Source organism: Alligator sinensis, unplaced genomic scaffold (genome assembly GCF_000455745.1).
Source record: "Alligator sinensis unplaced genomic scaffold, ASM45574v1 scaffold518_1, whole genome shotgun sequence".
NCBI classification, from domain to species: Eukaryota; Metazoa; Chordata; order Crocodylia; family Alligatoridae; genus Alligator; species Alligator sinensis.
The window spans coordinates 736988-748759 of record NW_005842718.1 but is presented as its reverse complement, the minus strand read 5'-3'; the positions used below and the strand labels follow the sequence as shown (position 1 = coordinate 748759).

Sequence of the window (11772 nt, the reverse complement as noted above, 5' to 3'; positions counted from 1 at the left end):
AGCAGGAAGAGAAGCAATGAATAGTTATTACCACTGGTTCCTGTTCTTCCTAATTTGGTTTCTCTGGGGTATTTTTATTTGTTTCGGGTTTTTTTTGCGGGGGTGTTAAATATTAACCCACAGGTGTAAAAATCTTCCAAAGTGACCTAGGAGGAAAGTGTTTTTACACTGTCTTTCCAGTGTGGCATGGGGGCTGTGTGCTTTGCATTCATTGTCTTGTGCTCAGTACCTTCAGGTTGTTGGATGGGGAGACAGTCCGTGTCAGCTACCAAGCCTAACATGAGGTTTTACAGTTGTCATGTACTGGTAATGCCTATTTAGGATATGTGGAAGCTTTTGTAGCAGGAAGTTCAAGATTATAATGGAAGCCATAAGTACTATGGATAATACGGTGGTAGCTGGCAGTCTCAGAATCACTAGCATATTTATCCTAGCACTTCTCTGCCTTGCGGAGGTGCTGTTATTCCACGTTACGCAGATGCTGCAGAATTAAGGTGCTTTGCTACTGGTCTGAAGGTGGAAGTTCAAATCCTGCTCTAGACTTACACTGAAGGTTGCTTCAGTGGATCAAGTTGGCCATGGGCATAATCTTGCTGGGATCCTTTGGCCCTAGCTGACTTCCTGCCCATGGGGCAGGGGCTGGACTCAATCTTCCAAGGTCCCTTCCAGCCCTAATGTCTATGAAATCTATAAAGCGCTGTTTCCTGCTCAGGGCAGGGGGTTGGACTCGATGACGTATTGAGGTCCCTTCCAACCCTAACATCTATGAATAAATGGGCATGCCCTAGCCATGCTGCCCAGTGACTCGGGCAGACCTTAGACCTTTTGATCCTGACAACTGACGCCCAGGAAAAAGCCAACCTATTAAATAGGAACTTTGCGTCAGTCTTTCATCAGCCCCATGGGACGCCCATGCCCGCTACAGGGCCGGGAAGTCCGGGTGAGGGTGATCCCCTGCCCTCCATTAATGCTGACTTTGTGAAGGAACATCTTGAGAAGCTGGATACCTTCAAGTCAGCCGGCCCTGACAATCTTCACCCCAGGGTACTCAAGGAGCTGGCGAGCATCATAGCCCAGCCTCTAGCACGGATTTCAGGATTACTCTCCGTGATGATGATAAATCAGTGGTGGTAAAAATGGATTTCAGGAGCATGGATTCAGCCTCTGTCTGCTTTCATCCAGAAATAGGTAGGGAGAGAGGTAAAGAGGTTCAATGTCTATGGACAAATGGAGAAGGCTAGCAGAATCAAGGGAATGTCCCAGGATTAGGAACTGGAAAAGAGATAGAAGTAGAGGAGGGCCGGAGGAGTAGCTGAGCAGGGGACTGCATCTGAAGAGGAAGGTAGACAGGGGCAGTGCCTGCCAAAATCAGAAAGATCACAGAGTTGTACCTGTTAGAGTGACAAAGGTGGCTGCAGTAGCTAGACCATAGAGGAAGCAACATAGAGATCAATAGGGAAGAAATGGTGTTGGTAATGCTCCCATCACCACTGCCAGCTACCAGATTTTTCAACCTGTAATGTTGGAGGCACTGTTGCCAACAACTGGGCTTGAGCAAGTTTGAAGAACAGCTGGGCTGCATGTACTCATAATCAGACTCTCAGTTTGATATTTAGAATCAAACTGATGTTTGTTTAAATGGAGGAAAAGCAGTAATAGCTTCTGGGGTCTGGCCATAGCAATGCATTGCTACAAAACCGCAAACACTAAGAACTACACTTTGGTTAAAGAAAGTGAAATTGTCACTGGGGACAAGGGAAAATTTATTGAGTCTCATAGTCAATTTGAAATGGCTTTTATTTTGAAGAATGCTGAAACATAGCTAAAATTTAGTGTGTGTATATATATATATAATATAATAATTTGCAATCTGCCCATTCAGAAAAAAAGTTAAAATCAACCATATAGAAAAGCAACTGGAAGAGTCACATAGGGAGAGAATCTCCCTATGCCTGAAGAAGGATCTTTGTGCCCAAAAGCTTGCAAAGAACAATTTTTCCAACTATTTAGTTGGTCTAATAAAATACATCACATTTTCCCAAAGAACCTTGTTTGCCAGTGAACTATATTCATTCCCCCACCAGGATCTGGGGGAACGTTTGTTCACCAGAGCGCCCCAAGGGATGACGAGGTCGAATGGTCACAAACTACTTCAGGATCGTTTCAGGCTGGACATAAGGAAGAACTTCTTTACTGTCCGAGCCCCCAAGGTCTGGAACAGCCTGCCACCGGAGGTGGTTCAAGCGCCTTCATTGAACACCTTCAAGATGAAACTGAATGCTTATCTTGCTGGGATCCTATGACCCCAGCTGACTTCCTGCCCTTTGGGCGGGGGCTGGACTCGATGATCTTCTGAGGTCCCTTCCAGCCCTGATGTCTATGAAATCTATGAAATCCTACAGCTGCAGTAATCTGTCCAGGGTTGCATGGGCGGTTAAGGGTGAAGCAGGAGTTTGTGTCAAGTCTCCTAAGTCCCAGCTGAGTGTCCCAACCTCTAGACCACTGTCTTGGTCAGCATTTCACCTTTTTCTACAATCCACTGTTAGACCTGACAGCTCTGGCAAGGCAGACACCCTGCAACAAAACTCCAGCAAGCAGAAATCCTGCTATAATTCTGACCCTTTTATATTTGCTACCAGAGGTGTGACAGATTTTCACTGGTGCTTTCTCTTTGGGAGTAGATTGCAAAAGTTTCAAGAGTCTCATGAACACAAATCTGTGGCTTCTGCTTTGTCCATCCTGCAGTTGGCTCCAAAATGTGGCCCCCTGTGTCCATACCCCCTTCAGATATAGTTTGGCTGCTGTACAGTTACAGAAGCTACGGATGTAGTGGATTGACTGTTCAGGCTTTTGTTTCTAAAGTAAGCTCAAGTAGTTACTAAATACCACAAAGATTTTTTTAGATCACACCTCTGGGAGGCAACACTTTTTAAATAGCTGCCTGCTTCTCAGCCGATTTGCATCCGTTTAAAAAAGACTGTAAGTTTCTATATTGCACTGTGACAATTAGAAATGTTCAGGTTAACCAAGGGACTTGAACAACCTGAATTTTTCTCTCCCTTGAGTTGAGAAAGGAGTGCTTTCTTGGAAAGTGCTAGTATGTCCTGGAGCAGCTAGTTGAGCGGCGGACAACCACAGGATGTGGTTGATGGCTCAGGCATTTTTTTCTGTAACTGGGAGCATTGGGAAGAAATGCCCGTCCTTAGCACTTCTGCTTTCCCTTTCAAAGGTCCCTTAGAACAGCATTTCTCAGCCTGTGGGTCATGACCCAAAAGTGGGTCGCAAGAATATATGAAAGGGCTGTGAACAAAATGGATCAAAAAACTAACAATGGATTCTCCTTTAAAGGAGAGAAATGTGGGAAACTGTGGCTTTTCCCTTGCCGGCTGGTTGCAAATGATTTTCCTGCTGCTCCTTAAAGAGCTGTTACTTAAAATACTGACTTATAGAGGGGCAGGCCAGGCCCCTGCTCTCTGAATCAATGGGAGTAAAGGACCAACCTGCCCTCTGCAACATGAGCCAAGGATGGCAAGTCTGCCAAGGGCTTTGCCCTAGTGCAGTGTTTCTCAACCTTTTAAGTAGCAAGTACCCCCTAACTTCTGAAAATTTTAATAAGTATCCCAACACTCAATTTTCTAGGGGATTTTATATTTACAGACTAATGTGTGCTATATGTTGGAAGAAGGGCTGTGTATATAAGGCCGTGATATGACAGATGTCTGCTCTGGTGTGGGTAGGGTTGCCACCTTTTATACCAGGGGTGCACAACTCAAGCATGTACCTGGGCTAGAGGTGATGTTGCCCAAAGCTAGGAGGGCTGAACCCAGCGCCACGCAAAGCGCGGCACGCCAAATTATTACTGGGGAATTTAAAGCACCGCCCAGTGTGTGGCGCACCAAATTTTTTGCCATAGTTTTGAGAGGAAAAGAGGGCGAGAGAGCGAGGAAAAGAGGGTGCGGGAGAGAGCATTTTGGGGTATCCGCATACCCCCTGCTTGTGTCTCGTGTACCCCCAGGGGTACGTGTACCACAGGTTGAGAAACTATGCCCTAGTGCATGCATTCATGATGCAGATCAGCAGATCAGTGTGTGTTACTCTGGGTCACACGGCTCCTTTTGGAGGTTGCAGCCATTCGTGGCAGTCTCCCGTTAGATTGTGGCAAGTGCTGTGTTTGCATGAGATGCATACACAGATTCTTGTCTCCAAGCGATGTAGGATGTGCCTTTGCATGAGAAGGACTTGCGTGTGGAGCCCAAGGTATGAATTGGCAAGGCCAATGTTACATGGCCACTCATGTTCCAGGCCCAAAGTCATCCAGGTTGTCCCTGTTACATCACCCGACCAGGTAGTTTCTATGTCAATTAGTCTGTGGGCGCAGAATGGGCACAGATCTCCATGGTGTCATCTGCTATGGAAGTGTTTGATTTTAGCCACTGGAAACATCAGTAATGAGGGGGCCTAGGCTCTCATACCAAATAGACAGTAGGAAGAGCTCTGTTTAATTTAAAGACCATTGGGTAAGTAGTAACACCGTTATCCCAGCCATTACTTTTGGACTAACCATGTTCCAGCTGGACTAAAAACTGGGCGGAGAGTTGAAATTCAGCTCCATTTTTGATCAAAATCAATTTGATCCTATCACATAAGGGCCAGGATCCTCCCTTGACTCTATAGAACAGATCAGGGTTGTTAAGATCACTTGTGGTCACACCAGACAGGTCCCAGACTAGCTACCCACAACCTTAACTATGACCTTTTAAGATGAGTATTTGCAACCAGTGGCCTTGATTTAGAAGATTTCTTTCTGTTTGTATATGGGAATGGTGTCGCACTGGAAAACTTGGTGCAACCCTGACTCTTACAGCAAACTACTCTCAGACTCTGCACTGCATGTGAATTCTTTCACTTTTCTTCCTATAACAGGGCAATCATAGAAGAAAAATATGGCAAAGAGCTCATTAACTTGTCAAGGAAGAAGCCATGTGGGCAGACAGAGCTGAAGTAAGTCTAAACTCCTGTGCACTCCTAAGAAAAACACCTTTACTTTGAATAAGGAGGTCTGGTACAGTGGTGTAAAAGCAGGAAGTGGCAATTACAGTGGTATCAAAATTTGGGAACGAGGTTACAGGAGGAAAAAAGAGATGTTTTACAACGGATGTCTTGTGAATGAGTGCCGTGCGGGAAGTCTGTCCTTCCTGGCCATTTATTTGGAATTTCCAAAATTTGACCTGCCAGAAAAATAACTTCTGGCTACCCAGAAACTCACCACACCTTGCTGCTTCATGGAAGCTGGGACAAGATCCTATGGGTGAGCGGCTAAAAGCAGTGAAACGAGGCATGAAATGTGGGTTCTCTTCCTCCATTTCGGTGAGGTCTTGGGGAAGTCCTGTTACATCCCTGAACCGAACGGTAAGGTGAGCTTGGAGCTGAACTTTTGTCTCTCTGCAGTTAAGCTGTTCTGCACGTAGGGCTGCTAATTGTCCCCAAGCAGACCCTTGCAGGGAGCCGGCTGAACTGGAGGCCTAGCCCGTAGAGATCTCTAGGTGGACATGGAGCTGGGCTAGTCTCTCTCAGCTGTTGTCTCGGACTCGGTGTCCTCGACTATCAGCTCTGCAGTCTGTTCTCTACATTATACACACAGTTTGTTCATCAGGTTTTGATGCTGGCTGTGAGCTTGTTTCCAGTTTAGTACGAAACCCCATTCCATGCATTGCCTTAAGGGCAGCGTTATAACATTAATGGGAAGAAATCATCCTCCCACTCGTTTCCAATCACCTGATTGAAACAACATGCATGCATCATGCGACCCCTGTGCTGTTCTCGTAGAGCCTTCATCCTTCTCCGTGGTCACTGGGAAGGCCACTTCCACCCAGGAAAATTGTCCCGAAGCACAGAATAGTAAAACCTGCTTCTTTAAGAGCTATTCATAGGTATCTGCCAAAGTGCTTCCCAGAAGAAGTAGGAAGCAATCTGTCTGCTTACCAGCTGAGGAAACCACCAGCACACAGAAGCAAGGTGTTTTGGTCCGCACCGCGCAGCAAAACGAGGATAGGACTCATGTCTCTGGATGCTTTGTCTGCTAGAGCAGCGTTTCTCAACCTGTGGGTTGCAAGAACGTATGAAAGGGTACCGAACACACTTTAAAAATGGGTTTCTGTAAACTTTAAAAATGGATTTGTCTTTAAAGCAGAAAACCGCAGGAAACTGTGGCTTTTCCCTTGCAGGCTGGCAGAGTCCCAGCCTGCAAGAGCCCTACTCTCCCCACCCCACATACTGCGCAGCGGGTCAGGAGAGAGGGGCACTGGGTCTGGACTGGCATGGCCACCCATGCTTACAAATGGGTCCTGGGACAAAAAAGGTTGAGAACCGCTGTGCTAGAGAACCTGCCTTGCTTGCTGTTGACAGCTTATAGTTACTCTAGCTCCTGCCTCCTGATGTCAAAGTTGTAGCAGAACAGGAAGTAACAGACTTCCTCATTTGTGAAAAGGGGATTACAAATTCCTCGTGTTTTTAAACAGTCCCTGCCCTCAGGAGATTGCTGCCTCTGGCTGTGTATAGGTGCGGTGACTAGCACCACTGGACCCAGACCTGGGTTGGGGCCCTGAAGTGTTGCCATAAGCAAATGATCACAAATGTGAACTAAATGAGATATCCTGCCCTGCTCTGTTGGTTGGCAGACATGTGCGGTGGTAGAAATAAGTATGATAATACCATCCCTTGTCGTGGTGTTGCTGTATAGGGTAGTAAACCCGTGCCCCTGATGTGACCGACTGCTGAAAAGCCCAAGTGTGTGTGCACGCATGCACGCGTGTGCTCATACTGTGTGCAGATGTGTGCAGCACATATGATTTCAAGAAAGATGGACTGAGGTATTCACAGCTCCTACTATATAAAATGGATCGGTTCCCACCAGGTTAAAGGGAACACGGTATTGATCTTCTGACTCTGGCCACTGTTCAATGTTGCTCTGAGCCTAACTATTCTGTTTCCAGTTTTTTTTTCCAATTGTGTGCTTGTGTCTTTTCAGCACCCTGAAGAAAGCGCTCGAAGTTTTTAAGCAACGTGAGTAACTGTTTAAGCTTTGTTCCTTGTATTGGTGAAGAAACCTGCCAGGGTTTTTTGCAGGGCACAGCCTGCAAAGCAATTTAACCGCTGCAAATCTGCAAAGCTGTATGCTCACTTGCAGGAAATGACTTGTAAAATCAGTCTCTGGAAGATACGACAAGCTTTTCCCCTTTGGTTCATTTGTTTTAGTCTAACAAGCAGCCGTCCTGGCTACCTAGTTTCTCGGAGCATAGTAGCATTGTAACTCGGAGACTGCTTCTGCATTAGTGCTTCTGCAAAGGAGATAGGCAAGGGGGTTGTGCACTTGCATTTGAGGTGTCCAAGGGGATAAACAGTCCTACCTTTTTAAATGCTTTGAAAGGAGCAGGGCAGCTGTCTCTCAGGAGTGTGCATCAGCATCTTTACAATCTAACCTTCAAATGGGGTTCAAGTTGCAATGGCTTTATCACATGCACTTGTATCACTACAGAATTGGGCAGATGCAAGAGACTGCTAACGATTGTTAAAGTGTTGTCTGTACCCAAAGTGCTCTCTTTAGATCTCTGCCCAAAAGTCTTGCTGAAGGCTGCAGTTAGTTGGAAGAAGTGTTGTTCAGACAGCTGCAAATCTGTTAGCGGTCTACGGGCACTCTCTGCAAAGGCACCGACAACGTTCATGGGGTGTAAGAGCATAGGGTGCCTGCAGACGCGCGGGGAGGCTGCTCCGACGTGCTGCAATTACATGTGTAATCACAGCACGTTGGAGCAGGCTCAATTAATCGAGTCTGCGGGAGCGTGTTAATTAGCGTGCTCCAGCAGCCTCCTGTGTCTTGTGTATCGGCATCCCTGCACTTCAAAATGGCAGCAGGGGTGCTTTAACTGAAGCTCGTTAGATGAGCTTTAGCTATAGCACTCCCGCCACCATTTGGAAGCACAGGGGTGCTGATCCATGAGGCGCTGCAGGTGCTTTTAATTAGAGCGGCTCTTGTAGCTGCTCTAATTAAAGTGCCCTCCACCCCCCTGGGAGCACTTGTAAAAACACCTTTAGTAGTGAGATGACATGTCGGGTAAAGGGTGTTGTCCAAAATGAACTTCCTGGCTGAGCTGTTAGCTGATGCCTGCACTATTTTGAGTTGTAATTTGTTTGGTGGTTGAGGAGAGCCCTTGCATTCCTAGACACGTGGCAATGCTAAGAAAGGAGGGGTGGCCTTGCTGCCTGCTATTTTTGCATTTCCTGAAGCCCCTTGTCCTCTTGCTCACGTAGATTTACATTTGTGGTCTAGACATTGCTTCACTGTGGCTCAGATCAGCTGGTGATGTCTCCCTGCCTGTGCTATCCCAAGGCTGCAAACAGCAGTGTAGTGTTATCTACTGAAGTGGTGAAAAGAGGGAACTTCCATATTGTAGCAGTTAATATTTAACCCTAGGAAAATCACCGATATGCAAAAATGTCCCACATCCTTTGGAAGAAGCTAGTTAGACTACAGTAACATGCACACGTATCCGCAGAGCAGAGCGGGATCGTCGCGTAAGACATAAGGGTTTCCAGGGAGGTGCTTGCTATGATTTTATTGTAGGGCTGCGTGCAGTTTCGCCGGCAGTTTCGTTTTGCCGCTGTTTCGACTCGTTTTGAGCTCGAAACAGCGAAATCAAAATGAAACAGAAAGCTTCAAAGCAGCCTTGAAACGAAACGAGGCAAGTCAAAACGTTTTGAAAATTTTGAAACGTTTTGAGTTTCGAAGCTCAAGCTGGGCTTGCCTGCAGGGGAACAGGAACTAAAGTAAGGAGAGGGAGGGGGAAGAGGGGGCAGGACTGCTCTCATTATTGACTGTGTAGCTGGCTGGTGACGGTCATCCTTCCCTGAGGTCCCTGCTAATCCCAGCGCTCTGGGGGAGGGATGGAAAACCTGCATAAAAGGCAGCATTGCTTGAACTGCCCTGCTTTCTGGCTTGGTGTCAGTTGAGTGAAGGCACACCTTAATACACACACAATGTCATCCACCCATGTCACGAGTTTTGCGGGTCAGCAGCTAGAGGTGCGGGGCCCCAGAACCCAGACTCCCCCTGCACCGATCTCCTCGACAGCTGGCAGCAGAAGGGGCCACCATCCCTGCAGCTTTCATCCTTCTGCGCCTTATCACCCACAGTGTCACCCATGTCACGAGTTTTGCTTGTCTGCAGCTTGAGGTGCAGTTTCCCCAAACCCCCAACCTATTTCCTTGAAACATGGCAGGCTTCGTGGCCTCAGCAGGGGCTAGCATGCCTGCAGTTTTGACCCCACTGTGGCTTAACACATACACGTGACATGAGTTTTTTGTTTCCAAGACGTTGAGGTGCAGTTTCCCCCAAACCCCAGCACCTATCTCCTTGAAACTTGGCAGGCTTCATGCCCCCAGAAGGGGCTACCATTCCTGCAAGGGTCATCCAAATCAGGCCAGAATGACAAAGTTATAGGCTGTTTAGAGCTTCCTCATTATAGTCTATGGGCGAAACGTCGAAACAGTTTTGACAAAATGGAATGGAACAGCGCTTCAAAAGGAAACGAAAGTCGAAACGAAACACTGTCCCATCAAAACAGAAGTCGAAATGAAACGGTGCCATTTAGCACCACCCTACTGAAACGGAAGAGCAGTTTCGAATCAAAATGAAATTTGAAATGAAACGCTGTTCTGTCAAAACATCGAAACGCAAGTTGAAATGTAACGGTGCCGTTTCACACAGCCCTATTTTATAGTGTTCTGCTCTAAGCACATGCCAGCAGTGCCCAAGTGCATTGGGCAAAGCTTTCACAGGATGAAGAGGTGAATTAGATGCAATCAGCATGACAGCAGCACTTGTTGTGGCTGTTACTGTGCTACTGGGTATTTTTTCCTGGCAGATAAGCTAAAGAGGAAGAAGCAGGTAGCACAGCATGAGCAAGATTGCATGTTTGAAATGTGAGCATTGCTAAAGATGAGAGGCTGAAAAAGCTGCAATAATATGGTATTGCTGGAAATCCAAGCTCCTCCAGGACCTGCCCACCACAGTTGTGTGGGATTCCCCAGCCTCAGCGAGGTTCAAACATTTTGGGGACACAACTTTTGAATTCTGGGCTCCAAAAACAAAGCCACTTACTGCCTGTGCCAAGGAAGAGTCTTAGCTATTAGCACTAGAGTGACTGCTGGATCTGGGCAGAGAAGAGATCATTCCAATTAAAAATGAGCCTTATATTGAGTCTGCGAGATGGGTTTATGCTTCAGTTTACCTGTCTGTAAATCGGCGGGCTGGGGAGGGCGGGGTGAATACCTACTTCTGTAAATCGGCGGGCTGGGGAGGGCGGGGGGAATACTTATTTACTTCATAGGGTGCTTTTAGGCCTTAATGTGTTGGGGGATGTGCATAAATTCCCTACCTTGATCTGAATTCAGATGGAATATGTTTTTTGCTTCCTTTGTGGATGCTCTTATTCTGGAATCAAACTGCCTTGTTCAGAAGGATCTTCATTTAGTTCCAAAGTGGATTAAGAACATCCCACAAAGGGCGGTAATCAGAATTCACTGTTCTGCAATAATCCCTGTGTAGGCAAACCTTTAATTTAAAGTTGTTTTAAGTCTCCCATGGCACTGTCCTTCTGAAAGGGATTTATAGGAAACAGGTGCCTCCTATAGCAGGAGACTTGATTACCCAGGTCTGTTCTATTAAATCATACAAGAGGCTCAATCAATGAGATCACTTTGTGTGCATGTCTTTTCTTCCCTCCCATCCCCTTTCCTTTGCAGGGATAGACAGCGTGGGGCAGAGTCACATTCAGCTGGCCCAGAGTTTCCGGGAAGAGGCCAGAAAAATGGAAGACTTCAGGGAAAAGCAGAAACTGCATCGGAAGAAGGTCAGGAATTTTGGGCCAAGTAATGCAGCTTGCCTGGGAAGGCTTTTCAGAGGGTCTGCAGAGTTGCCAGCCTGCACCTGTCACCGGTGTTTGTGCTTGGGGTTGGTCCGGGAGATCCCTTCTGTCCTGATTCTGTGTTGTTTCTTGAGTTTGAATATGGCCCAAGTGCCAGGATTGACACCCTGACTTCTGCAAGGCAAGTCATGGGATCAAGGGTGAGCCCAAGCAGCTGGCTCCTCAGGCTTACCTGAGCCCAGCTCGACTGGAAGTTTATTGTATACAAAGCTTCCTGTTCACATTGCCCCGCTCCAAACCCCTTCCTCTTGTGAACTCTCTGCCACTTTGGGAACTCCAGCCTTTACTCCTGAATGTTGCAATGAAATCGGAGTGAATCAGTGCAGCCCTTGGCTGCTTCCTTGTTCTGACCACCCCTGGTTTCCTTTAGGCTCCCAGTGTCTTTTAAGGAAAAATAGTTTTTCATTCCTTTTTGTTATAAGATGCATTGAGCCTTTCTGCTCCCTGCCCTCCAGACAGGAGCAAGTGATGGGACAGCCATGGGCTTTAGCCAGACTTTCAGGGCATGGACATACATAACACTTTGAATGGTTTAAATATGCTTTAAACCTGAAGCAGGTGGTCATACAAGTCTGTCCAACCAAATTAATCCACCTGGAACGGTTCAGAAGTGTACCTGGAAAATCCAGTGCTGTTTTCAACTGGCTCACTGTGAACCTATCTTGTATTGTGTGGACACCAAGTGTTCTGTGACACAGGTCTGTTTGGTCCTCCAGGCATCCCACAGTGCATTGCTCCTCACCTGCCTCCTCTCCCCCCCCCCCCCCCCCCACCACTCCTCTCCCATCGT

General features: G+C 47.0%; 1 protein-coding gene across 4 annotated transcripts in view; it reads left to right on the top strand.

Moving 5' to 3' along the window:
* The window catches only part of PSTPIP2 (proline-serine-threonine phosphatase interacting protein 2), a 64942-nt gene that overhangs the window by 36188 nt on the left and 16982 nt on the right, over nucleotides 1-11772 (top strand). For 2 of the 4 annotated variants that reach the window (XM_025216267.1, XM_006034276.3), the window contains exons 3-5: nucleotides 4924-5001; nucleotides 7028-7062; nucleotides 10801-10907. In XM_025216267.1, coding sequence (XP_025072052.1) covers nucleotides 4924-5001; nucleotides 7028-7062; nucleotides 10801-10907 — 220 coding nt within the window. The remainder of the gene's footprint in view (nucleotides 1-4923; nucleotides 5002-7027; nucleotides 7063-10800; nucleotides 10908-11772) is intronic. The other 2 variants (XM_025216265.1, XM_025216266.1) reach the window with 1 other exon arrangement.